The sequence below is a fragment of the Cladophialophora psammophila genome, assembly GCF_000585535.1.
Source record: "Cladophialophora psammophila CBS 110553 chromosome Unknown aczJe-supercont1.17, whole genome shotgun sequence".
Taxonomy (NCBI): domain Eukaryota; kingdom Fungi; phylum Ascomycota; class Eurotiomycetes; order Chaetothyriales; family Herpotrichiellaceae; genus Cladophialophora; species Cladophialophora psammophila.
Genome location: NW_006912938.1, coordinates 204,904 through 228,480, shown reverse-complemented (window position 1 = coordinate 228,480; position 23,577 = coordinate 204,904). Strand labels below are relative to the sequence as shown.

The 23,577-nt window shown below is 52.2% G+C and overlaps 11 protein-coding genes across 11 annotated transcripts; 6 read left to right on the top strand and 5 right to left on the bottom strand.

Moving 5' to 3' along the window:
- Nucleotides 1-108: 108 nt before the first annotated feature.
- A1O5_09696 (uncharacterized protein) lies at nucleotides 109-1,758 on the top strand (the record flags this gene model as incomplete). Its single annotated transcript, XM_007750275.1, has 1 exon — nucleotides 109-1,758. One exon carries the CDS (start codon nucleotides 109-111, stop codon nucleotides 1,756-1,758), a length of 1,650 nt encoding a protein of 549 aa, XP_007748465.1.
- Nucleotides 1,759-3,719: 1,961 nt separating this feature from the next.
- Nucleotides 3,720-4,724, top strand: A1O5_09695 (uncharacterized protein; the record flags this gene model as incomplete). The annotated part of the gene is made up of 1 exon (XM_007750274.1): nucleotides 3,720-4,724. The coding sequence occupies one exon, from the start codon at nucleotides 3,720-3,722 to the stop codon at nucleotides 4,722-4,724; it is 1,005 nt and encodes a 334-aa protein (XP_007748464.1).
- Nucleotides 4,725-5,414: 690 nt separating this feature from the next.
- A1O5_09694 (14-3-3 family protein) lies at nucleotides 5,415-6,371 on the bottom strand (the record flags this gene model as incomplete). The annotated part of the gene is made up of 4 exons (XM_007750273.1): nucleotides 5,415-5,534; nucleotides 5,591-5,903; nucleotides 5,951-6,257; nucleotides 6,311-6,371. 4 exons carry the CDS (start codon nucleotides 6,369-6,371, stop codon nucleotides 5,415-5,417), a joined length of 801 nt encoding a protein of 266 aa, XP_007748463.1.
- A 1,467-nt stretch (nucleotides 6,372-7,838) lies between these two features.
- Nucleotides 7,839-8,352, top strand: A1O5_09693 (uncharacterized protein; the record flags this gene model as incomplete). The annotated part of the gene is made up of 2 exons (XM_007750272.1): nucleotides 7,839-7,972; nucleotides 8,085-8,352. The coding sequence occupies 2 exons, from the start codon at nucleotides 7,839-7,841 to the stop codon at nucleotides 8,350-8,352; spliced, it is 402 nt and encodes a 133-aa protein (XP_007748462.1).
- Nucleotides 8,353-8,732: 380 nt separating this feature from the next.
- On the bottom strand, nucleotides 8,733-10,753 carry A1O5_09692 (uncharacterized protein; the record flags this gene model as incomplete). Its single annotated transcript, XM_007750271.1, has 2 exons — nucleotides 8,733-8,951; nucleotides 9,017-10,753. The coding sequence occupies 2 exons, from the start codon at nucleotides 10,751-10,753 to the stop codon at nucleotides 8,733-8,735; spliced, it is 1,956 nt and encodes a 651-aa protein (XP_007748461.1).
- Nucleotides 10,754-11,203: 450 nt separating this feature from the next.
- Nucleotides 11,204-13,055, top strand: A1O5_09691 (uncharacterized protein; the record flags this gene model as incomplete). Its single annotated transcript, XM_007750270.1, has 4 exons — nucleotides 11,204-11,291; nucleotides 11,348-11,953; nucleotides 12,005-12,252; nucleotides 12,312-13,055. 4 exons carry the CDS (start codon nucleotides 11,204-11,206, stop codon nucleotides 13,053-13,055), a joined length of 1,686 nt encoding a protein of 561 aa, XP_007748460.1.
- A 130-nt stretch (nucleotides 13,056-13,185) lies between these two features.
- Nucleotides 13,186-15,345, bottom strand: A1O5_09690 (uncharacterized protein; the record flags this gene model as incomplete). Its single annotated transcript, XM_007750269.1, has 2 exons — nucleotides 13,186-14,227; nucleotides 14,279-15,345. 2 exons carry the CDS (start codon nucleotides 15,343-15,345, stop codon nucleotides 13,186-13,188), a joined length of 2,109 nt encoding a protein of 702 aa, XP_007748459.1.
- Nucleotides 15,346-15,950: 605 nt separating this feature from the next.
- A1O5_09689 (uncharacterized protein) lies at nucleotides 15,951-17,486 on the top strand (the record flags this gene model as incomplete). Its single annotated transcript, XM_007750268.1, has 5 exons — nucleotides 15,951-16,045; nucleotides 16,096-16,312; nucleotides 16,373-17,116; nucleotides 17,175-17,272; nucleotides 17,336-17,486. The coding sequence occupies 5 exons, from the start codon at nucleotides 15,951-15,953 to the stop codon at nucleotides 17,484-17,486; spliced, it is 1,305 nt and encodes a 434-aa protein (XP_007748458.1).
- Nucleotides 17,487-17,948: 462 nt separating this feature from the next.
- A1O5_09688 (26S proteasome regulatory subunit N12) lies at nucleotides 17,949-18,822 on the top strand (the record flags this gene model as incomplete). Its single annotated transcript, XM_007750267.1, has 2 exons — nucleotides 17,949-18,500; nucleotides 18,556-18,822. 2 exons carry the CDS (start codon nucleotides 17,949-17,951, stop codon nucleotides 18,820-18,822), a joined length of 819 nt encoding a protein of 272 aa, XP_007748457.1.
- A 321-nt stretch (nucleotides 18,823-19,143) lies between these two features.
- On the bottom strand, nucleotides 19,144-20,769 carry A1O5_09687 (uncharacterized protein; the record flags this gene model as incomplete). The annotated part of the gene is made up of 1 exon (XM_007750266.1): nucleotides 19,144-20,769. One exon carries the CDS (start codon nucleotides 20,767-20,769, stop codon nucleotides 19,144-19,146), a length of 1,626 nt encoding a protein of 541 aa, XP_007748456.1.
- Nucleotides 20,770-22,094: 1,325 nt separating this feature from the next.
- A1O5_09686 (eukaryotic translation initiation factor 3 subunit I) lies at nucleotides 22,095-23,159 on the bottom strand (the record flags this gene model as incomplete). Its single annotated transcript, XM_007750265.1, has 2 exons — nucleotides 22,095-23,078; nucleotides 23,133-23,159. 2 exons carry the CDS (start codon nucleotides 23,157-23,159, stop codon nucleotides 22,095-22,097), a joined length of 1,011 nt encoding a protein of 336 aa, XP_007748455.1.
- Between the last annotated feature and the right edge of the window lie 418 nt (nucleotides 23,160-23,577).

The following is a 23,577-nucleotide window of genomic DNA, read 5'->3' as shown; positions in this document are numbered from 1 at the left end:
GTCCCTCGACAATGCAATGAGCTCACGCTTTTTGATATCCCACAGACCCTGGTTGTTCTTCTTGTTGTGCTTCTCTCGTCGTTGTTTTTTTTCTTCCATTTTGGTTCGATGTATAAGTATGGGCTTGCAGACAAGCTGCTGCGCCTTCTCTCCCTAATCGCCTTTTGCTCAACCACCTATCTCTACCTCTATCCAGTCTTTCACGGATGCGTCTTCTCATGGAGAAAGATATCGACTGCGACCGCCTTCAGCGAGACTTTCCACCAACATTGGACACTTTTACGCGACTCGGACGCCCATCCAGACCCTTCGCGTGCCCCTTTTCGATTGCTAGCCCTGGCCGATCCTCAGCTTGAGGGTGACAGCTCCCTTCCTAAATCCGAAGAGAGCTTTATACCTAGGCTAAGGCAGCATTGGGCGAAGCTGTGCACAGAAGAATCACAACATTGGTTGTCTTCCGCGCTTGATGCCGTGCAAGAAGTAGTTCTTCAAGACCTCCCTGAGGCACTGAAGGCCCTTCGAAAACGACTTGATCTATTCGGCAACGACTACTATCTGGGTCACATATACAGAACACTTCACTGGTGGACGAAGCCTACCCACGTAGCTGTGCTTGGAGATCTCATCGGCAGCCAATGGGTCACCGACGAAGAGTTTGGATGGAGAGGGTGGAGGTTTTGGAATAGAGTCTTTGCGGGCGGTCGCAGGGTGGAAGACGACATCACGACTCCGAACAATAAAAGCCAACAAAACCTTTTTGAAATGCATGATACCAATTGGGAGCGCCGACTGATCAATATTGTCGGTAATCACGACATTGGCTATGCTGGGGATATTTCTCGAGGGAGGATGGACCGCTTTGAAAAGGTCTTTGGGAAGGCAAACTGGGATGTCAGATTCCAGTATCCCGGGTTCAATAGTACCGAGACTGCGACAGAGCTCGACCTCCAACCAACGTTGCATCTGATTGTCCTGAACAGTCTGGTTCTAGACAGCCCTGCCCTATCCGAGGATGTTCAGGTCGAAACGTTCGATTATTTGAATGACCTGATCTCTCACCGTTTGCGACCTGTGGAAGACCGTTCATCTTTTACCCTCCTGCTTACACACCTTCCACTCCACAAGAAAGAAGGGACTTGCGTTGATGCCCCCTTTTTCGATTATTGGGGCAATGACAATGGTGGTGGCGTTTACAAACCCCACGGAGTGAAAGAACAAAATCACCTGAGCGAGCAAACAAGTCAGAAAGGTACTTTGCAGACATTATTTGGCATGAGCGGAGATCTCGGTGCTCCAGCTCAAGGCAAAGGCAGAAGTGGCCTCATTCTGACGGGTCATGACCACGAGGGCTGTGATGTCTGGCACTTTATCCCTTCCGAATCTGTCTGGTCAACACCAGAGGATAACGGCGAGGAAAAGAGGCAGACCTCGTGGGATCACTGCAAATGGCAGCACGCAAATCTAAGCAACGCACACACCGGAGTTAGAGAGATCACGCTCCGAAGCATGATGGGGGACTACGGAGGCAATGCTGGGCTCCTCAGCGCATGGTTTGACTATGAAACGAGCGAGTGGATGTACCACATTCAGATGTGCGGTCTGAACATCAAGCTCTGGTGGGCTATCCACCTTGTCGATGTGGTCGTTGCGGGTATTTATGGGATCGGTCTTCGCCATCGACTCCTTCGCCCTGCCATGGAACCTTCAACAGACAAACCGGATGCTTCGCAGTCGAAGTCCGAGGGAACATGTAAGTGAACGGTATCACTTTGCTGGGTATTCGGTGGTCTGCTCGTCTCCGAGTATACAACAGTCACGTGATCTCATTGGCAAAGTTGGGCGCTGCTTTAGATCGATCTCTATGCCGGTCTCCTTGCTGCCTAAGCAACCGGACAAGCCCCGAACACAGGGAAGGAGGCCTTTATCTCTTGGAGAAATCGGTGAAAGCATGAATTCTTCAACGGAATCAGCATTAGAGTCTCTCAATACCTTTCACTAGAGACATCAGTGAAGATCGCTACTTCTATGCTCCTAGGGGCCACGGCCTAGAGAGGAATCTAACGGCTAAAATGACTTGCGGAAGGTGCATTGAGCACGATTCACCTCAGTTCCACTCTACGCGCGTCTGCCGTGGACGATGACAAAGTGGCGAGACGTATTACAATGGGAAAGTGAATATCATGTATGAAACCTGTGGTTACGATGGTTGTGCGATTGCCTCCTTGCTGCTGTCTACTTCAGCTTTTTGCAGAGGCTGACCTCTCGAGACAGACACGGGGGTCCCTTGCCTCCTCAATTCCTAGAGGCGTGTGTATTTATCACGTTGGATCCTATATCATGCCAGCAGAACCAATTATTCAGGTCTAAAGCACGCTGCTACATCGATCTGCCTCAAATGCTATCGAACAGGCAACCACTGTCGCCAGACCGATCAAACGCCCTCAAATCGGCCGGATGGAACTTGTCAGGACTGTTCGTGGTTCTGTTCTTCTAGCAGTATGGAAAAACAGCAAGGAAGGAGTTGTTTGAGCTGGAAATGCCATAGCAGTAGGAGCTGCATATGGTTAAGACGATGCGAAAACTGAGGCTGAATTCATGCGGCACATCCTGCGATTTCAGGATTCAAGAGATTCACTGAGACGACAAGAGCATTTGTTTTCGAACCCCCCTTTTTGAGCCCCAAGGGCCGCCATACAACTCAGAGCTATTGTCTCCATTGAGCTAGAGGACGACGACAGCACCAACAAACGGGTATCATGGCGAAGCCCTGTTAGAACAGTGTCCACGATCTGTTTGTGGACCACTTCGATCCCGCTCTCCTACAAATACCCTAGAAACACCTCATTTACCTCCTCCCTGTTCGTTTCCTTCTCTATCTCCCACCGAAGCCAGCAAGATGGTGTTCCTCATTGTCTTCAAAACTTCCCTTCCCTGCCCGCTGTCCTACCACTGGGATCAAAATATCTATGAGGCATGTCCGGGCTGTGTTCATGCTCACGAGCTCAGGACTTGCGATGGTGAGACGAGAATCACTTTCGAGATGTGCCGGAGGCATAGTGACAAGTAGGTTCACAGTGTCTCCTGATTACATGATGATTTGTTTTGATTCCAGCCCTCCTCCTTCTGTGCCCTTCGTCGATATTCAAGTTTTTTTTTTTTTTTTTCCAGATTTCTCTCATCCGGCGACCTGTGGCCTTGAGATTCGTCCCGATGAGTCTTGTTTATCTCTGTGAGACTCTCAGGTCCACCTCGCATGCTGCCTTGTTTCGTGGACCCTGGAGCCATGCATTCAGCCTCTATCTGAAGACAAATGAATCAAATCCAAAACTCTTCATCTCACATGTTATTACCACCATCCCTATTCCTTCAAGTGTATTCGAGAGTCGAAGAAAAAGAGGGAGAACTAATCTTGTCGCGACCCTAGGGCTCAATCCACGGCACTAGATGAGGCCGTGCTCAACGAGATCCGCACACTCATCCATCCGTTTTACTCACCCCTGCCAACATTCCCGATCGTCACGGGCACAATCACAGTGAAATCAAGAGAAGACCTTTGCAAGAAGGTGAAAATAACCACGGCAGCATCAGGCAGGCGTACTTCTGGCAAGCGGAGCGAGTTGAATCTCCCGCGCCCCGAAATCACGTACGCACATGGAAACGGCTGTATCTACTCGCAGAAGCCTGACGTGGTGCTTAAGCCGAGGGCAGCGGTGGCCGTGATGGATCAGTACGCGAAAGAGAGGCTGAGGAAGATCATTGCGTTGCTGGAAAGCGGTATTGATAGCAACTTAGGCCCGCAGCTCGATACCATCCTCAGCAAGGACGATCAGGTTGGTGAGGGTAAAGATAGCTCCCACTCCGCCTGCATCGAGGAGACGGCCCCAAATTCGGCATTAGACACTTGCTCAGCCACCTTGCTCAGCGAGGTCGCCGCCGACGAGTCTCCTCTAGCGGCTCTTGGGCGACATGCGTTCCGCGCCGCCGAAAACGAAGCTCAAGCCCTCCTTCGAGCCGAGAAGAAGCGGTTGGAAGAACGTCTTGCCACCAGCCCCCTGGCGAAGGGGATATACTGGAAGCGGTGTAATGGACAGTGGGTTAATGGACTGGGTGACGTGCTTGTGGACAGTGGTCGTGGCGGAAACGAGGGAACCATGGTTGCTGGAACAGAAGCCCGAGGTGTCATGATGGATCAGGAAGGGGTGGATGAGCGTGGAAGCATGGGTGCTGCTTCTACTCTTGCTCAAGATCACGTCGACGAAGGAGTCGCTGACTTGTCGACGCTGACCTGGACCTCTACACCCAATTTAGCGATGAGCACTACCGCGGCCACAAGCATTTCCTCCCTCTCCCTCGGAAGCCCGAACTTATCCGACACTACACCGTTGAAACCTACGGTCTGCACCGGTAGCCTCGCCGTCCCAAACAGTGCCGACTCCAAGGCTGGGCACTACGGCTACGCCCTGCTCTGTCACGATGATGTGAGTCCTGGCCAAGGTGCACTACCCTCGAGCTCCCTACTTGCCAGCCAGGCTTGTCTAGCCAATTTCTCATCGTTTGAATATCTCATGCTCCAAAATCGAGAACAACTAGTCCGTTCCGGACAGTGTAGGGAAGAGGATCTCTGCATCACTTGCTGGGCATACAACCGCGCCGCCGTCAGGGCACAGGTCAAGAAGGACGTACTGGTAGAGCAGGCTTGTAACGGGGATAAGCATGATGAGTGAGTGGGAAAACCGAATGGGAAAAGAATGAATGGGCGAAGCTCAGAGGTCGGGACATAGGGAGACATGAATGATCAGAGGAAGGGCGATGCATGCCGCATTTGGGGTTTGAGATTGCAGAATTTTGGTCTGGAAGAACTTCAGCTTTGACGTATCGCCCAATATCAATGTCAGCCATCAGAAAACTACCCACCACACGAGTCAAATTCAGCCGAGTCGCGGATGTAGGCGAGCTGCGTGACGCACGAAGGTGACGGTGACACTCTGGTCTAAACGTTACGCCTCATGCGAAGATGAGTCGGGTAAACGAAATGGCCAAGTACTGGTGATAAAATGAGCGGGCAAGTATTAACTTCGACGGCAATGCCGCGCAGATGGAGAAACGATGATCAGATCACGTATTGCTATTTCTTCTCCTGTCTTTGGGTCTAAAGAAGTACCTAAAGCAGCTACTCTTCCATCAGGGGATTGTTGGTCGTCGCACCGCCACCGCAGATTATCTTGTCTGCTGGAATCCATCTGCGGAAGGGCTGTCGGTGGTAACAGGGGATGGGAATATCAGTTGGAGGATGACAAGTGGGAAAGATTGTTGCAAGTAATGCTGCCGCCCAGCCCGTCCTCCTCGTTTGCACGCCGAGACAGCGGGGAAATATCTTTGCCAACGGACACCGAGGCGAGTCAGGACACGTCCTCTTACTCGGCCTTCTCTGTGCTAGCCTCTGGTGCAGGGGCCGCCTCAGACTCCTTCGGAGCTTCGCTTGACTGAGCAGCTGGTGCCTCTTGGGGCTCGGCCTCGGAAGAGGTCCAGAGAGTCTATAGGGCTGTTAGAGGGAGAAATGCAAGGTTTAGGGGCTGTTTCCATAACTCACCAAGTTGTCTCTCAACAGTTGCATGATCAACGTGGAATCCTTGTAGCTTTCTTCGCTCAGGGTGTCGAGTTCGGCAATGGCATCATCGAATGCTTGTTTGGCCAGGTGGCAGGCTTGGTCGGGAGAGTTCAAGATCTCGTAGTAAAAGACAGAGAAGTTCAGGGCAAGACCAAGTCGGATGGGGTGGGTGGGCGCGAGGTCGGTTTGAGCGACCTCGGTGGCAGCCTTGTAGGCCTCGAGAGACTTGTCCGCAGATTCCTTTCGCTTTTCGGCAGTAGCAAATTCAGCAAGGTAACGGTGGTAGTCGCCCTTCCTATGAAGAAGTCAGAATTGTGTGACCCATTGGGAAGCTCAGCTTACATCTTGTGGTAGAAGACCTTGGATTCGCCGGTTTGAGCAGATGGGATCAGATGCTTGTCGAGAACCTCGAGAATGTCTTCGCAGATCTTGGAGAGCTCTTTCTCGATGTTTTGACGGTACTCCTTGATCAGCTTGACTTGGGCCTCATTGCCTTTCGACTCCTCCTTTTGTTCAATGGAGGTGACAATTCTCCATGAAGCACGCCGGGCGCCAATGACGTTCTTGTAGGCAACGGACAGGAGGTTTCGCTCCTCGACAGAGAGTTCTTGGTCTGCAGAGGCGACGACCTTCATGTTCTCGACCATCTCTGTACCAAGGATTAGCTGAGAACACGCTAGGTTGAGGATAAGTGGACATTACCCTCGTATCGCTCCGCTTGCTCAGCAAGCTTTGCTAAGTAGACTGACTCCTCTACACCCATTTTTGATGTTGGATGCCGCGAGGTGATTCAAAAGGAAAAAGGAGACCTGCAGGAGGTGCCCGATTAGCCCAGTCATCCAACACAAACAAACGGCAAAAGCGTCAACAAACAGCCCGGACAGCGACAAGGTCGAGAACAAAGGGCCATATTTGGTGTTGCGATTACAGCGAATGCACAGAAAACAATTTCCTTCCCGTTCCGCCGCGATTTTAGCCATACGGAACTGAGATGGAGAGCGAATGGTCGAGATGCGGGAATTGACGTCAATGACGGAGCCTGCACAGGGATCGCAAGCGGACTGGCGGTGGAAGGGTGAAGGACATGTATCAAGAGACTCGCGCGAACCCAAGGTTGGTTCCTACATCCGACTGAAGCTCAAGTGACTGAGGGCGCAGTCGAGGGTTGTCCCGTGCAAGTGCTGGTAGACGTGGGGTACATGCAGACCGCTGGAGAAGGAGGTGACGACGCTTGGGGGGGGTGTAGCTTACCGTTGGAAGAAGATAGGGAGGTCAATGGGACTCGCAACAGGTGAGGACTCGAGAGATCGAGCAGGATTGCAAGTGATCTGAGAGGATGAAGGAGGGTGTTGGGGTGGGTGATTTGCAGACACGTTGTTGGTATGGAAGAAAAGAAAGACGGAAGGACGAGAGTTGGTTGTGTAATGTGCGGCAAGCCTGCAGGCGTCGCCTACAGTAGTTTGAAAAAGGTAGCCGCAGGGGGGGGGGGTGGGAGTGGGAATGGAAGTGGGAGGGAACAGAGTGGGAGGCTCCCTTCCCCCTTCGCTCCTGTCGCCCTGTTTGCTGTTTGCTGTTTGCAGTTTGCAGTTTGCAGTTTTGGCTGTTTGGGGCCTTCCACCAGCCAGAGGCTTGGCCCCGATTAAGGTGCAGGGGGGGCCACCAGCCGCCACCAGCCGCCACCAGACGCCCCTACCAAGCCCGCCAAAGGCCACTGACATAACCTACCGCCGCTTGGTTTGTCCGCATTCAAATTTCCTTCCCAGCCTCACTTGTTTCATCACCACTCATCCACGGATCTCATCGAGATTGGATTGCCTGGCAGCTCTCTGCAACTTCGGGCCTGGAGACCCCGTTCCCAGCATTGAACAATATCCTGCCCTTTAGTATGCTTCTTGATGCCGAGGAGGCCTCTTTGCCGCTTTCAAGGGGCGACTGGCACCGACGAGAATACATCACGTGCTCAAATAAACAATCAGCGGGTCCTTTCGCTCCACCGTAGCAGTTGCCTGCCGAACTGCCTATTAATACGGCGAGACAGTGCGTGCGCATTTCCGTACTCGACATTTGCTCCACTGGTAATACATAGCTGCCATTCACAAGGCGACAGGGGCGAGCTCAGTCAATCAATCCCGCACCCAGACTTCAAACTACTCCTGCATTGTACTCGGTACCAACCCATCCTTCCTTGATCACAATCCAACTCTCATCCCACCCCTCGCCATCCGACAAAATGTTACGAACCCAAGTCGTAAAGCTCGCCAGGGCTTCTGCGGCTTCCTCGATCCGTCGATCCTTTTCCATCACCGCCATACGAGCTTCTGAGGGAGATACTGGGGCACCCAGATATGGTGGATCCGCTGCCGGGTAAGTATTCTTTCAACTGACATCAGACTCTTCCCTCAAAGGCCCTGCCAGGGCAAACCTGCAGGACGATGTCATTAGCGCTGCTGCTGACACTTGGTTTGATGGAAAACAGTGATGCCTTTACCAGACGCGAGCAAGCCAGCGAAACAAAGTTCATCAGAGAGAAAGAAATGGAGAGGTGCGTTCCAGTATTCATCGTCGAGAAGGAGCGATTTGATCCACTGAGGCTAATCTATGAGGACTATTTACACAACAGCTTGAGAAAATTGAAGGAGAAGCTCGCCCAACAACGGAAACACCTTGATGAACTGGATGCGCACATCCAGGAGCTGGAGAAGGATGCTGGTGGCGAAGATCCTCAATACACCAAGGACAAATAAATGGGATCGACATTGGAGGGTCGGGCCCGGGTGGTGGAGAGGAGAGCCGTGATGCTGGGAACCAGTCTCTCGAGGATGAATGCCCCAAAAGCAAAGCAATAAAGCACCAGGCTCACTGGACAAGCACGCTTCTTCGGCTGTACAGTAGTTGGACTGCCTGGCCCGGCAATGTCATGTCTTCACTCCCATGTTGACCGAGAGCTCATTCCCATGTTCGGGCTCTTCGAGATCTGATATGTCTAGTCTTACAACACTTGCAGTTTTAGCTAAGGTGTTCACCACCCCCGTTCCCATTACTTCCCAAAGTGTCCAAAGCACCATTCATTGGAGAAACCCAAGTTGCTTCGCTCACTGATACACTGATAAAGCCCTTTGCCACGTCATGATCGCCTTCCCATGTAACTCCGATAGAAATCCTGGACTGCTGCACCGGTGTCGCTCCCATCGTTCGTTGAAGATGACCTATAGCCGGCTAAATACCCCAATTGACTCGCCACTTTTTGCGCCGCAGCAACTTTTTCCTGTAAAGCCTGTGTGCCTTGATCGATAGCCTGCAGTTGGATCAAGTGCGAATTGAGGATCTTGACGATTTGTGTGATCTATATCGTCCTCATTAGCTCTTGCTTCGAAAGAAAATATAAGGAGGCAGATCAGATTGGCTTACCGGTTCATCTCCCTTTCCACTCCTACTCAGGCTCGCATTTGCGGCATTAACTTCGTCGACCATGCTTCCCAGATCTCTCTCCATCTCCTCCAGTCTCTCCCCCAATTTCTCCGCGAGTTTGTACGTCCTCTCCCTCTCTTGATCGGGTCCACCCAGTTCGCTAGGCGTCACCGAATCTTTGACCAACATCTCATCCACGTCGTTTTCGTATTTACTTAACCAAGATTCCAGTTCCGCTTGCGAGTTTTCAACCGCGGTGAGTTGCATGTCCACACTCACAGTTTGTCGCTCACATGTCCGGGCGCGGACGTACAGCTTGTCGATTTTAGAGGAGTTATCTACAATCAATTGGTCCCACCGGGCGATAGTCTCTGCGTGGTCTTTGAACTCTTTCGAGTAGCGTGACATGTCGGTCGCCCAGCGGGTGAGAATCTCATCCATGGTTTTATTGCGAAGGCGGGATTGAGCTGGCGGGGTTGGTCCAGTTGTTGAAGTCTGGACACCTATGGTACCTGGAACTGAGGGCGCAGCAGGGATTACAGTGGCAGCAGGTTGCGAGGTAGCTAGGGCTGCCGGTTTGCCAAACGAAAACGGGCTGGAAGTAGGAGCTGAGGTAGTGGCAGGTTGCGTTGTTGTAGGTGCGGGCTTACCGAAAAGCGGGCTTGCCGCAGGGACTGAAGTACGGGAAGGCTGAGAAGCTGCCGGGGCGCTGGCAGCTGGGGGACCGAAGGAGAACGGGCTCGCAGTAGGTGCAGTCGCGGTAGCCGCAGCGGTTGTCGATGCTGAGCTCTGAGCACCACCAAGGTTGAACCCTGAGAAAAGAGGTGCTGGGGCAGGAGGAGAAGTCGCGGGTGTCGCTGCTGCTGAAGCCTGCGTTGCGGATTGCTGTCCGAATGAAAAGGTCGGCTGAGCGGCTGACCCTGGAGCTTCTATCGTGGCTGGCTTCGCAAAGAGATTTTGTGCTGCTGGTGGTTTCGGCGCTTCGCCAAATAAGGGAGTATCAGCTGACTGTGAAGTCGCTGGTGCTGAAGTGGGCTGGCCAAACGAAAAAGACTTCTGTTCAGGGGCGGAAGCAGCAGTCATCGACGGTGTGGTTATCGATGTAGATTCTGCTGGCTTTCCGAAACTGAAGGCGCCGGATGAACCACCAAAGAGGTTTCCGGAAGGTGCTGCGCCTGCCGCAGCTGGTTTACCCCAGGAAAATGTTGACTTGGACGCATCTTCGCCTGGTTTCGCACCAAAAAGGCCAACGCCGGCACCGCCTGTACTTGCGGCCAAGGTTGAGCTGGCTGGAGGAGGTCCGGCTGGAGTGGTTGAAGTCGTACCAAAACCGAACGGCTTGCTGGTAGCAGGAGTTGTAGAACCAAACAACGACGGAGCAGATGTTGTAGGGTTCGACGATTTGTCTGGTGTACCGAACCCTCCAAAATTTGGCTTTGCAGACTCGCCGCTCTGCGGCTTGGGCGCGAATAAATTCTGGGGTGCAGAGTTTCCAGAGGTGCCACCCTGCTGTCCAAGGATACCGGGAGACGCGGACTTGTTGTCTTTTGCGCCACCAGTATTAAAGAAATTTGGCGGTTGAGTCGAGGTAGTTGCTGGAGGCTTGATCCCGCCAAAATTGAAACCAGAATTTGTTCCTGATGGAATTCCTCCTGACGATGCAGGGGTATTGGATGTTCCAAATAGCGACTGTGAACTCCCTCCACTTGTAGAAGGCTGTCCGAAATTGAAGGTCATCTTCGCGATTTCCAGCAGGTGAGGCGTTAGGAATCTAGGGAGATGGCATCGCAGGAGGTCGAGGAAGACAAGGTGCAGGGGACGAGCGGATCAGTGTTTGCCGTCCGTTTGAGCAAAAAGGATGGTGTTGGTAAGGGGTGTAAGGCGGTGGCACCGTGGTGGTCGTGACGATGTTGATCAGGACGCGCTCAGGCTCAGGCAGGGAGCAAATAAGTTGATGCAGATGGTGCGGATGGTGCAAATGCAGATGTGCCGATGCAGTGGTTGCGGAGTTGGTGCCCAAAAAGGAAACAGACGCCAATGCTGGCCTGGGCTGCGCCTTGAACCAACTGCATACCACTTCCTTTCTACCTTCACCGTCACGCCCTCTCTGTCTCCTCACCCAGTCTTCTCTTCTGTCGATTCTTCTGTTGTATTGGCAGACAGGGAGATATCCATTCAGCAGTAAAGATGACGAGACCATCTTCATCGAGAGACAGCCTGCATCTTGAACCGCCCAGGAAAAGCGTCGAACTGGAGGATCCCGGTGCTCATGAATGTAAGACTACCTTGAGATCCGATCAAAGCCATTGGGGGAACTAATGGCTGCCATAGTATCATCCGAAGGCGAAGATGAACACTTCTCAGATGCCTCAGAGGGTCAGAAAAGACCCTCCAGACCAGTCACTCCCGCTTCTCCCATTCCCAAGACACGCATCGAAAAGGTCGATGATGAGCCACGATATGGCGAGGTGCCCGGCACGCCTGCCTACGAAAAACGAATGTTGGATGCCGTGCCTGACGAGGTCGAGATTGTCCCAGAAGGCCGCCTCAGTAAACGCTCCTCTCAGCTTCTCGAACCACCCACGACCCCGGGAGGCACTCTTATACCACGTACTGTGGTCGAGAAGCTCGACCCCGAATCCCCGAGCTATGGTGAAATCCCGAAGACTTCGGCCTATCTACAGAGGCAAATGGATGCTGTTCCCGATGTCATTCTGAGGACCCCCGAGCCTGGAAGGAGGCACTACACTGATGATGGGGCGGGAGATGGACAAAGATCTTCTTCTTCTTCTTCCTCGGATATCCAAGTGCCAGAAACCGTCATTACTCGGGTCGACAGTATCCCCGCCCATGGCGAGATCCCAGGCACGGAGGCCCGTAAGAAGCGAACTCTCGATGCTGCACCGGATATCATCGAGAAGCAGGGCAGCGGAGCAGGTAAATCCAGCGTACAAACCAACTTTCAGGAGGACCATTGACCTGATTCAGGGTCACCCATTCTCGACAGATCTATGAATTCTACAAGACGGAGATCCGCTCTAAATAACAATGATGATGGCAACGACCGTAATGATAACGACTTCGGAGATGAGTTCGATGAATTTGAAGAAGGCGCACAAGCTGGGGCTGATGATGACTTCGGGGACTTTGACGATGGCTTTGAAGAACCTGAGGCTGTCGAGTCACCACCTCCTGTATCTACTTCTCAATCAAGTTCTGTACCAGCCGACGCATTCGTGAGTTTCCCATCTTCGTTGACGCCCTATAGTGTGTTGATCTAACTATCCAACCGCAGCCCCTAATCGATTTCGGTGCCCTTTCATCAGCACCAGATTTCCTTGCTACCGCACAGATGCACCTAGACGCCATGTTCCCGGCTTCCGCAGCCGACTACTCCTCTCGATTTCCACCACAAGAAACGATATCAGATTCCTCACCCATCTTCCCCTCGGACCGCTCACGCTCCCTCTGGAAGCAACTCATCACACCACCTCCGCTCCAACCGCCGAATTGGACACAATCGCGAATCCGGCGGTTATTCCTGGTCAGCCTTGGTGTACCGGTCGACCTGGACGAAATTCTACCGCCAAGTAAGCAGAAGAAACTTGTTCTGCCGGACATCAATCTAGAACCTTCAGCACGCAAATCGGAAGCCGATAAGACGTTAGGTTCTCTTGCACGCCTCAAGGCACAAAGCGGTGCAAACGACTCATCTGCCTCGATCGACAGCACACAATCAGGCGGCGTCAAAGAAGGCCAAAGAGTACCCCGCTCAAGGAAACCGAAAGGACCGCCTCCGCCACCAGAGTTAGACCTAGCAGCTGTGAAACGACTCTGCGCTACAACCGAGGAAAAGCTCGAAGGATTGACCGACGAAGAATTGCAGAGCCATGTGAAGGAATTAAATGAATTGACAGCAAGGACAAGTGAAGTTCTGGAGTACTGGCTGAAAAGAAGGGATGGATTGGTTAAGGAAAAGGAAGCGTTTGAGGGGGTCATTGAGAATTTGGTCAGGCATGCTAGGAGGGTGAGGAAATAGACCTCCATCCAAGCTGTCACAAAAACATACAACATTTCTAACGCAGGCAAATTCTTCTAAAGTGGAGAGCTGTCGCCGAGCAGAAAGCCAGTTTTGCAGCAAGTCTTCGCCCTGGCTGCTTAATGCATCCTCACATTCTTGAATCGAGGTCGGAAAAGAGGCTATCCCAGCCTGGCATCCCCATCTTCGGCCCTAACTCGACATAGTCCTTCCATATCTCGTCAAACTCTGACAGATAGTGCTGACCGTCTTCTTGGGGAGTCCAGTTGTTATCACAAGGCCGCGGTGCTTGTTGTCCCCCAGGGTCTAGAGGTATTTGAGGCTGAAGAGACTGCGGAGGTTGCTGCTCTGTCGCATCCCCAGCTAAAGGACCGCTAATTCCATGCAGGCGAACCTTGTGCTTTCTGAGCACATCCATGAGAGACTCAAGAAACTCACGCGCCATCCGTGACTGCGACTTCGCGTCTTCCAGCGTCTTGCAAGCTTCCGCGACCTCCGCTTTCCGCGCTGCGTCGTCTTCCCCTGCGGCAGCCTCGTTGAAACACAGATCCATCACCAGCACAATGGTCGCCATGAAGATGTGATAGATTACACCGGTATGCCTTGCGATAACTGCCATAAAATTGCCTGGCTCATCTAGCTGAAGAAGTCCCTTCATCCGGATGACTGATCGAGCCGACTTCAGCGATATCTTGCGGGAGTAGTCATAATGGCGTTCCACAGAGCGGCGGATGAGAAAGGGCTGGTGGAGTTTACAGCGTCTCGTGTGTCCAATCATTCCCAATGCATAACGCTGGACTTGCATCTGGGGATAACGACGCATGACCGGTTCGCTTTCGCGCAGATGGTATTCGTCGACTTTGAAGAACGAAGGCAGCTCTTGGAAGAAGGCTTCGAATTTCCTGTCAAGTGTAACCACATCTTGGTAGTTGACGGTCCCCAGCTCCAGGCTCGACAGCGGCATCACGTCGACGACACTGCGGCAGATGTCGGCGAGCTTAATTCTCTGGATGTAGTATGACATGCTGGTGGGTTCGGATAGGGGTTTGTCAATAGGAGGGGTGTCCTGACAAAGGTCATCGTCGTCAACATTGCGTGGCCTATTCACATGCATATGTCGTGGTTGGACAAAATAAGTTCCTTCCTGTGGACCTCCACTGAGACTTAACAACCTGCAGGCCGGTGAGTAGCTGTGGGCCCTTGTTCTGAAAGCAAGGACATACCAATCAGTTGCCACGACATGCCACCAAACCCTGCGCTTTATCTCAGTCTCCAAGCCAGTCTGTTGGTTAGCAACATTGCCTAGTGTGTCGATCTTGTGCAGCGAAAGATCACGCGCCATTGCCACCGTACTGGCGAACAAACAACGGGCTCTGGTCGAGAATCCCTCACTGTGAAACAGAAGAAACCCCAGGATGACGGCGGCCTGGACATCCTCCAACTGTCTGGCAATCGTGCGGCGAGAGGATTCTATTACTTCCAGCGCAGCATTTGTCCAGAACGAGGACGCTTGGGCAGCTTCAGACGTCGAGAACGATGGTCGGCTGTCTCCCAAAAAATAAACGCAAAGGGCTGAAGCACTTGCGAGGATGCTGAGCAAGAGCGCCACTTCGGAAGGGATGACGAGGAGGCCTTGCTCTAGGCTAGAATACAGATTCTGCATCGTCATCCGGACAGTGGGAACGTGAACGACATGTTGGAGGTCGTCAATGTGTTTGAAATAGTGGTCGAGTAACAGTGACGCTTCCTCCTTTGGTGGAAGACACAGGCCCTTCGAGGCCGGCCGGAAAGGAAAAGTCTTACCAGAATCGAGGGAGATCTGGCGCATGGACATTATGCGGATGTCACAGCCTCGTGGAAATACCAATGGTGCTTCGTGGGTGCCAGTCTCCTCGAGGCTGTGAACGGCCTGCTCGTATTCCGATGCCGGTGACAGACAGGCAAGGCACAGAGAGGAGATAGCCTTGGGCTGAGGTAGAGGTGGAGATGTTCCTGAGCCAGTTATTGTCGTATCTGGGGCTAACGGCCTCCCAATGACGATGTCTTCAAGTCGTTTCAATCGCGCAAGAACAGATTGGTCGCTCGAATCTTCGACAAACGCAGATGGACGCCGACCAGAGGGCATGAATTTACCATCGCAGGCCAGGCCTCTTGACGTACAATTCGAACATGGCTGCTGTCTGTTACACTTCAGTTTCTTCGACCGGCAGAATTGACAAGATACAGGATCCTGGCGGGGCCTCTTCATGGGATTTGGAGGCGCATCTGCTCGATCCATGCCGGAAGACATCATTCTTAGGCCTGACCGTCTTCGAGACCCAGGAGGTCGACACCACAAAGACAAAAAACTACCCTTTATGCCGCGGAGAGTCCAGGAGCCTTGAACGAATACTTTACGTTGGCAAAGTTCAGCCGCAGTCCAGGAGGAATCCCCATATTAGTTAGTATCGGGGTAATTAGCTAGCCTTGCTGAAAATAGGACGCCTTAAGCTGTCGTTGCGCCGTCGCTCCCTATTATACTATTCGTCAGACGGCTCTATTGGGACCCGCACCGGCTAAATGGGCCAATCGGCTGTGAAGAGAGTACGGAGCCTTGGAAACTAGGAAGTTCCATGGAAGCTCCGAGCTCTCTACCGAGTACTTGTATATCAGTTCTTTTGTCACGGCCGTGTCCATCCAACTTCAACCATAGGCTGCGGCGAACTAACTCATGCCTGACAATTTAGCACAATCCCACGTCCCCATTTTTTAGCCGGTTGTCAACATGCATTGGCCACTCGAGCCCATGGTCTCTCCGTTTCGTTCAAGCTTCGGGACGTTGATAAAAGGTCCTGCTCTCGTTTCCTGCGCCGACACGGATCCTCTAACAGCAATTCGTCCTCCTGACTTTTCAAAATGGGGGAAGACACAAAACCCGCGTTGAGCTCAGATTCAGACAAGGCAGTAGTGGCAGGGGATAGTCTGAGCCGAAATGCCATTGGTGAATTCAAGTCAGTACTCTTCCATGGTCTTCTGGCGGGGGTTGACACCACTCCCACAGCACAAGATCGATTCTCACCCTCGTCGGCTCCGCCTTGTCAACCTTCTGCACAGTTGGCTTCCTCAATGTGTTTGGCGTCTTCATCGACTACTACCGGAGACATGAATTGGCCCACAAGTCCGAATTTGACATTTCCTGGATTGGCTCTTTCTCCACGTTTATTTTCTTCCTCACCGCAGCGCCGGCAGGCCTTTTTGTTGATCGTATGGGCCCTACAGTAAGCACGGGCCATATACCCATGCACGATACCAGTCAGTCCAGTTAACCTACTGTCTAGATTCTCCTCATAACAGGAGGCACGATAACTGTCTTTTCCATGTTCATGATCTCTCTATGCCATGAATATTATCAGTTTTTCCTGACACAAGGGCTTCTTCTAGGTATAGGGCAAGCATTTCTCGCCTGCCCTGTTCTTGCCATGGTTAGCCGTCACTTTCACAAGAATCGTGGTTTGGCGACCGGCGTTACGATCGCAGGTTCCTCTCTGGGTGGCGTCATATGGCCTATAATGGTGGATCAACTTCTCAACAAAGACGACATCAGTTTCGGCTGGACAATCCGTATTGTTGCCTTTACAATGCTTCCGCTTGTGGTCATAACTTGTGTCACTGTCCTTCCCCCAGCGACACAGAAGCCCAGTGGTGGGGCAACTCTCCCATCAGCCCGGAAAGACAACGCGAAGAAGACAGACCTGTCAATCCTCAAGAACCGGGTTTTCCTTACCTTTTGCGGGGGAATAGGGCTCTATTACCTGGGAATGTTCTCCCCTTTCTTCTTTGTAACCTCATACGCCGTCAGCATTGGTCTCTCCACTAGCTTCGCATTCTATCTCGTCTCCATTCTCAACGCTGCCTCCCTTTTTGGGAGAATTGGCGCTGGCTGGGCTGCTGATAAATACGGTCTTTTCAATATGTGCTCACTAGCCGCGATGGCCTCTGCGGCGGTTGCATATTGTTGGACGGCCGCCCAAACATCAGCGGGTCTGGTGGTCTGGAGCTTGGCTTATGGGTTTTGCTCGGGTGTGAGTTGTCCCCTTGTCGTTAAGCCACGAATTGCGACTGAAAACTCCGCTCTTCCAGTCAATCTTGAGTCTCCAGGTGGCTTGCGGCACGAGGCTGGCAACACCAGAATCATACGGTACTGCAGTCGGCATGATAATGGGAATAGTCTCGTTGACGTGAGTTGGGATTCTTTCTACCTCTCTCCAGGACTTTCAATTACTGACATCTTTCGTCATGAGCGGCCTCTTCGGTTCTCCTATCAGTGGCGAGCTAATCAAGTACAGCTACCTTGCTCTTTCCATGTATGCAGGAACAGCATTAGTTGCTGGTGGGCTGTTCATTTGTTTGGCACGACTTCAACTGTCTCAGCAGCTATTGGCTATTGTCTGAATGCTCTGGGCAGTATTGGGATAGATCGAGTATTCGGAAGGTATCCAGTGCCGGAAGAGAGGTACAGTGGAGTGTAGGGATTTATTATGTGCATAGCATAGACTTGTGAGGCGAATCTCACCTCAATGTACGGAGAAATACGTACACTGCTCAGAACACCACAGAAGGCTGTTTCTTACCTAATATGGTTAGTCTGATTTGGAACTAAAATCAGCGGGATCTGGACAACAGGCTGGACTTCGATTCGCAAGCCCTCGCTGTCTTGTATCAATTTCACTGTGCATTAGACATTCAGAGGAGAAGAATCGACTGCGCAGCCTTCTTTACATAACCATCCCCTTGCCCAAATCTATCCAGCTTTCGCACTCAAATTTCCTCAGACAACAGCTCGCCACTGCACTCTTCCGGTATTCACAGAAGGCCATCCGCGCCTCTGAAAGCAGAGCAAGGATGCCTGCAGCCATGTCCTCCCAATTACCCTCCCTCGACTCGATCCTGCATACCCTCCGACAGTCTCTAAGCACTCACGACCCGTCTCAAGCGCAGTCACAGTTACAAAAGGCGAAGCTCGCCCTCCTACAACAAAATGCCTTAATACCCTCTCCCGAAACTCCCGTGCAGACACTAGCAACCGCTCGTTCAATATTGGAAGCTGGCGCTCTTCTCTCCATCCGATCAAGAGAACCAGAATCCTTCGTGAGATATTACTCTCAGCTACAACCCTTCTATGATTTTCCCGGCCTACAACAGACACCTTCGAGAGAACGCTCAAAACTCACGGGACTGTATTTGCTTCTATTACTCAGCCAGGGCGATTATGCTGGTTTTCACACCCTCTTGGAGTCTCTGATTGCGGCGGAGGGGGCGAATGGGTCCCCGAGCGTAGAAGCCGATCCGTATATCAAATACCCCATGGAGTTGGAGAGAAGTCTCATGGAAGGCAGCTACGACCAGGTCTGGCGGAAGACAAATGGGCGAGACGTCCCAGGTGAAGAATTTGGGTTGTTCTCCGATGTATGTCGTTGTGCATTTTCTGCACCCCTCGCATGAGTACTGACGTTGATACTAGATCCTAATCAACACCATCCGTATCGAAATCGCCTCCTGCGCCGCCCGCTCCTACCCCTCTCTTCCTATCGCCTCGGCCAAGAATCTTCTCTTCCTAGACTCTGAAGGCGCAGTAATGGAATTTGCACGCGAGCAAGGGTGGAGTTTGGAAGAAGGGAGGATATATTTCCCCGGATTGGAGGCGTCCAAGAAGACAGAGGAAGGGGACGAGAAGGAGGTGATTAGTCACATGGTGGAGTTTGCGAGAGAACTGGAGAGCATCGTTTGAATTCTGCCTGCGAGCGTGAGGAGCAGATCGAGCGAGATGGATGTTGTACTCGTACTCAAGGGCATAGCCTTGCATAGGACGGTGGCACAAGTGAAACGATCTTGCGGACAAAAGCACATGGTCACTAAGGTTGGAGAATCATGTCTCTAGTGTATGGGCTCCTAACCTTGCTTTGTGCAGCTTGACCTCGTACGCCCGTACTTTCATTTTCCCCGCCATCCCTCCGGCAGCGCGTGCTCTGTCCTGGTTGAAAATTCAATCTGGAGGCATCAAAATGGTTAGGATCAATTTTGGCTGTTCTCGACAACTTTGGCTCACTCATCACTGACTCTGCGCTTTCAGATGATCTACAAACCTCCACGTGCATATCTTCATATCATAAAAGCTGCTGCTGACAATCGTGTAAGCTGGCGCTGCCCCTGCCGGGCTGCCTTCTCCCGCTTGTTCCCTACCCTTCTGCGGCTGATCTTGGCTGCTGCCATTGGCGTTGCCGTCTTCAAGTCGAGCGTCGCAGCAGTACACCATACTCTCATGGCCCGCACGGAAGATCGTAACGGGCGCGATTGTCCATGTGTCTCCTTGGGAGGAGCTGGACGTGACAGTGGTTCGTGTGATGCGAATAATTGCGGCGCCGGCATGCATCAGTGATGCGAGGACGAGGGTGTGATGCTGGAGCTGAGCCTGGCCCTCCTTCCTGGTCGAGTACTGATCCAAAACCTTCAGCCGCCACACTCCACCATCAACCCTCAGTTCCGTCTTGAAGCTTGCACGATATGTCTGGGTGTCAATCTCGAACAAGCGTATGTACTCGTCGTAGCTTCCTGTGGCTAGTGGAATGACATCTCTTCTGTTATCACCCCCATTGCCACTTCGAACGGTGATGGGGGGGAGAGGGAGAATCGATACTACTCCGGCGGTATGGCTGCGGCGGTCTCTCCATAGGGGCATGGTGTTGAGAGATAGTGTGTTGCAGGGGGATAGTGATGTTGAATTCGGCGCCGACGGGTGGTTGGGAATGGTGGATGGGGAAACCGAGGAGGCAACCAGGGCACTGTCATCGCCGCCACTGAGAATCACTCGGGATGTACTCCGGTTTCCATCCCACGATGACGAGCCAAGATCGAGAACTGCAACGGTCCAAGCCTCCAATTCATGGCTGTGGACAATATCGTTCGAGATGGGCACCAGCGCCTGAGGAGGTTGATCCGCCCTCTCGTCAAAGAGGTCCTTGACTGCTGGCACCGAAATTCTTACCACCCTCGCATCCCCGAAACTCGTGGTCGCCGCGAAACCCACATCAACTACATCGCTTATCCCAACCACCCCGTGCGTACGCGTTTCAGGAAACCAAGTGAATTGTGTGAGCAATGGTACAAGACCATGTTCGTCATTGTTGGCCACCCTGACAGTTCCCAAGGGGAGGAGTTTCGTAATCACCCGCCGACCGAGCACGTCGCCGTGTATAGTGAACCGGAAGAGATGCACTGTGGCATTGCTGGTCGCGACGCCTAGAAGCGTGCTGTCGGAGGGGTGGAAATGGGTATCCAACACAGCGCAAGGGAAATCCACTCTGTCCAATGACGGAGGCAGCATGCCAACATATCTCGGCTTGAATGTCGACATGACAGTCGCTACTTGGAGAGAGCCGCGGCGTTTCTGCCCGTTGTAGTCGCATGGTTCGTCTTTCTTTAGGAGTGAATATGTACCGATGATCATATAGTCCGGGTGGAGCGGACAGATGGCGACTGTGTCGACTTCCTGGTCGACCGTGCGGGAGCTGTACTCGATCTCTTCTGATATGTTGGCCATTGTGACGAGTGGCGATGGCGATATTCTAGGAGGAATGACGCTGGTGGCGATCTGTGCAGCTTGGTCGGCGCGGTACTGTTTGATGCTTGCTTTTACCATTTGCATGAGTTCGGTGATGGAGGGTTTAGACAGAGCCATTGCGAACAGATGGAGATTATTTTCAAAACCAACCTTGGAACAGAGCACTTGAATGGACTTACTGTTTGATGTCGAGGGCTTCACGGATGGCCTCGGCGACAAATAGAGGTAATCTAGGATATCTAGGTGGTGAAGGTTGAATGTCTAGCAATGGTGCGGCAGAAAGGGAGTCCATAGCTCGCTTACTCGGAGATGACGAGCAAGCCTTGTTGAATTGCTTCTGATGGTCTTCCAAGGCTTAGTATTATATGCCTAGACAAGTGGAATAGACATAGGGCGAGGTGAGGAACAATTACTCCTCCTCCATCGCGGTGTCAGGATGTTCTCGGTGCAAAATTGAAGCGGGCGATTTTTCGTCTGACAAAATATCCCGCCTCCTCACGTGGCAGTTGTCAGCAGTGGTTCGTTGCCCTCGGATTGGTGAGGTTTGCAGTACACAGCATTGCGCAAGAATGGGCAAAGATTTCAGGATTACGCCTAACATATTGCCGACAGAGAGGAAGATAGAATTTCTCGATGGTTCTGAGGCTGCTGCTCACTACGACGTATAATCGGATACATATGGCCGAAGGGTGCGGCAAGCGAGATTGTTAGGGCATATGGAGGTCTACCAGACAGAACAGAACTCGAGTCAATATCATATTGTCGAATGCAGCTCAATCACGCAACGATTGCGCAGCTCGTTGAGAGAGATGATCCTAACGCTGCGAGAGAGCGACCACCTAGCGGCGCGGAAATATTGAATACACATACGAGCGAAAGATATTGCGTTCCATGCCTGAAACGCCCTTCACATCCAAGCTTCTGTCGGGAGACGGTAGCTAAGGCCTGGTGGCAGAGGACAATCATGCCAATCATTGCCAAGAATCGTTTGCACTTAGTTGAGGCAACACGAATCCAGATTGCGGTGGCGCTTTTTTCCTCCTTTAGAGGCCTGCAAAGGCGATCACCTCGGTTCTAACCAGTCATTCTGATCAAGTGTTTTGGAAAGGACGTGGTGCAGCCGGCAAAATCCCTGTCCTGGCTGAGTGTCTTTGAAGATAGGCCGATTGTGAAGATCCCTGGCTAATGCTGTGTTCCAATCCTAGCTCGTCGAAGGCAGCCTGGTGAGGCCACCGCCTCGGCTTCGACAGGAGCATTTCCAACAGCTCAAGACTTGGTGATTGACAAGTGGCTGCCTTGGTAGCAGATCACTTTGAGAAGCAAAAAGGCGTCACTCGTTGGCATGGAGTCGGCTGATGAAGGCTCTTGCAAATCCCATTCGTCATAGATCATACACTCCATCATTGTGGGGTATCATATCGAAAGAGGAAACGTAGTTCGACTCACTTCCGTGCTTGTTCTCTTTCTACCTCATACATGAAATCGAAATAAGGCTTGTCGAAAGCATGCATTCTGACGTAACCATCCTCACCGCCACTAGCGTACGCAATGCCTTGTGGGTGGACGGCGATGGTGTTTAGGGGGCCGAAGTGACCTCTAACGCGACCAATTTCATCCTCGAAGATCTTGTGGTAGAAGCGAGCTTCAAATTTGCCTTGGCGAGCAGATGTTGTGGTGACTTCCATAGCCGCTTGGCCGCCTCCAAGGATGACAAAGTCTTTCTTTGGGGTAATAGCAGCGGTGTTTAACGGCGTGTCAGCAGGATATGATTTGAGAACGCTCAAGTCTCGTGAAGATAAAATCTTAGCTGTCTTGTCTTTTCCAGCTGTGATGAAGTAGGTCCGGTCGGGAGAGAATTGCAGATCGTTGATTGTGGTGTCATACTCATGGGCCTCTTGGGTCAACAAGAGTTCCCCAGTCTTTGCATCCCACTGACTGACAGACCCGTCTTCATGGCCGGAGATGATGTACTTGTCCAGGTAACTCCATCCCGCGACTGTGGCCTTGCTTTCCTCACACGTAATCCTCAAGCTGTATTCGTCGGTCTGGTCTGTAAGGTCATCACCGTATCGGATGTCGTAGACCACAATAGTCCCCAAGTATCCCATTCGTTTTTCCGTGACTGCGAGCAGTTGCTTTCCATCCTCACTGAACGCGACCCGTTTGACGGCGGTCGGAAATTCCCATGTCTTCACATTCTCCCCTGTTCGAGTATTCCACAACTTGATCGTGTTGTCTGCCGCCCCAGAGGCGAGGAGCTCGGTGTTCGGTGACACATCGACAGTCCAGATCGCACCCTGGTGGCCATTGTAAGTTCCTACTCTTTCTCCGTTGCTGGTGTACCACGCGCAGATGACTTTGTCTTTCGCTACCGAGAAAAGGAGATCGCCATCTCTGTTGTATTTGATTTGGCTGAGCGATCGCTCCTAGCACATGCGTCAGTTTTGGTCTGAGGTAAATTTTCCCCCTGGACTACTCACATGGCCCTGCAGAAGTATCGGCCTCATCTTGTGATGCAAGATCTATCTAAGAGATTACTCGAGCGTAGCAGGCGTCGGCAAACCTAAAAATATCAAAGAATGAAGACAGACTGAGCGTGAAATCGGGGCGTTGGAAGTGGAAGGGTCATGAACGGGCGACAGGTGGCTGTGTGAGAAATCGATGCCAAGCTCGAGATTTTCCCGAGTCATGTCGTCCGCTGCCTGCGAGTCATGACTATCCAAAAATTCCACGTACGGGGCTGTTCGAAAACATCGTCTCAACCTTTAACCGGCTCTCTCAATGATGAAAATACTCGAAGACCAGGGACAGCTGCTTCCTTGGTCACATGAGACGAGTTTTCTACGGAGCTTTGGGCTCTGACATGGCCAGCAGATTATCTAGTGCGACGCGTCCAGATCATATATTTGCAGCTCGCACCACTCT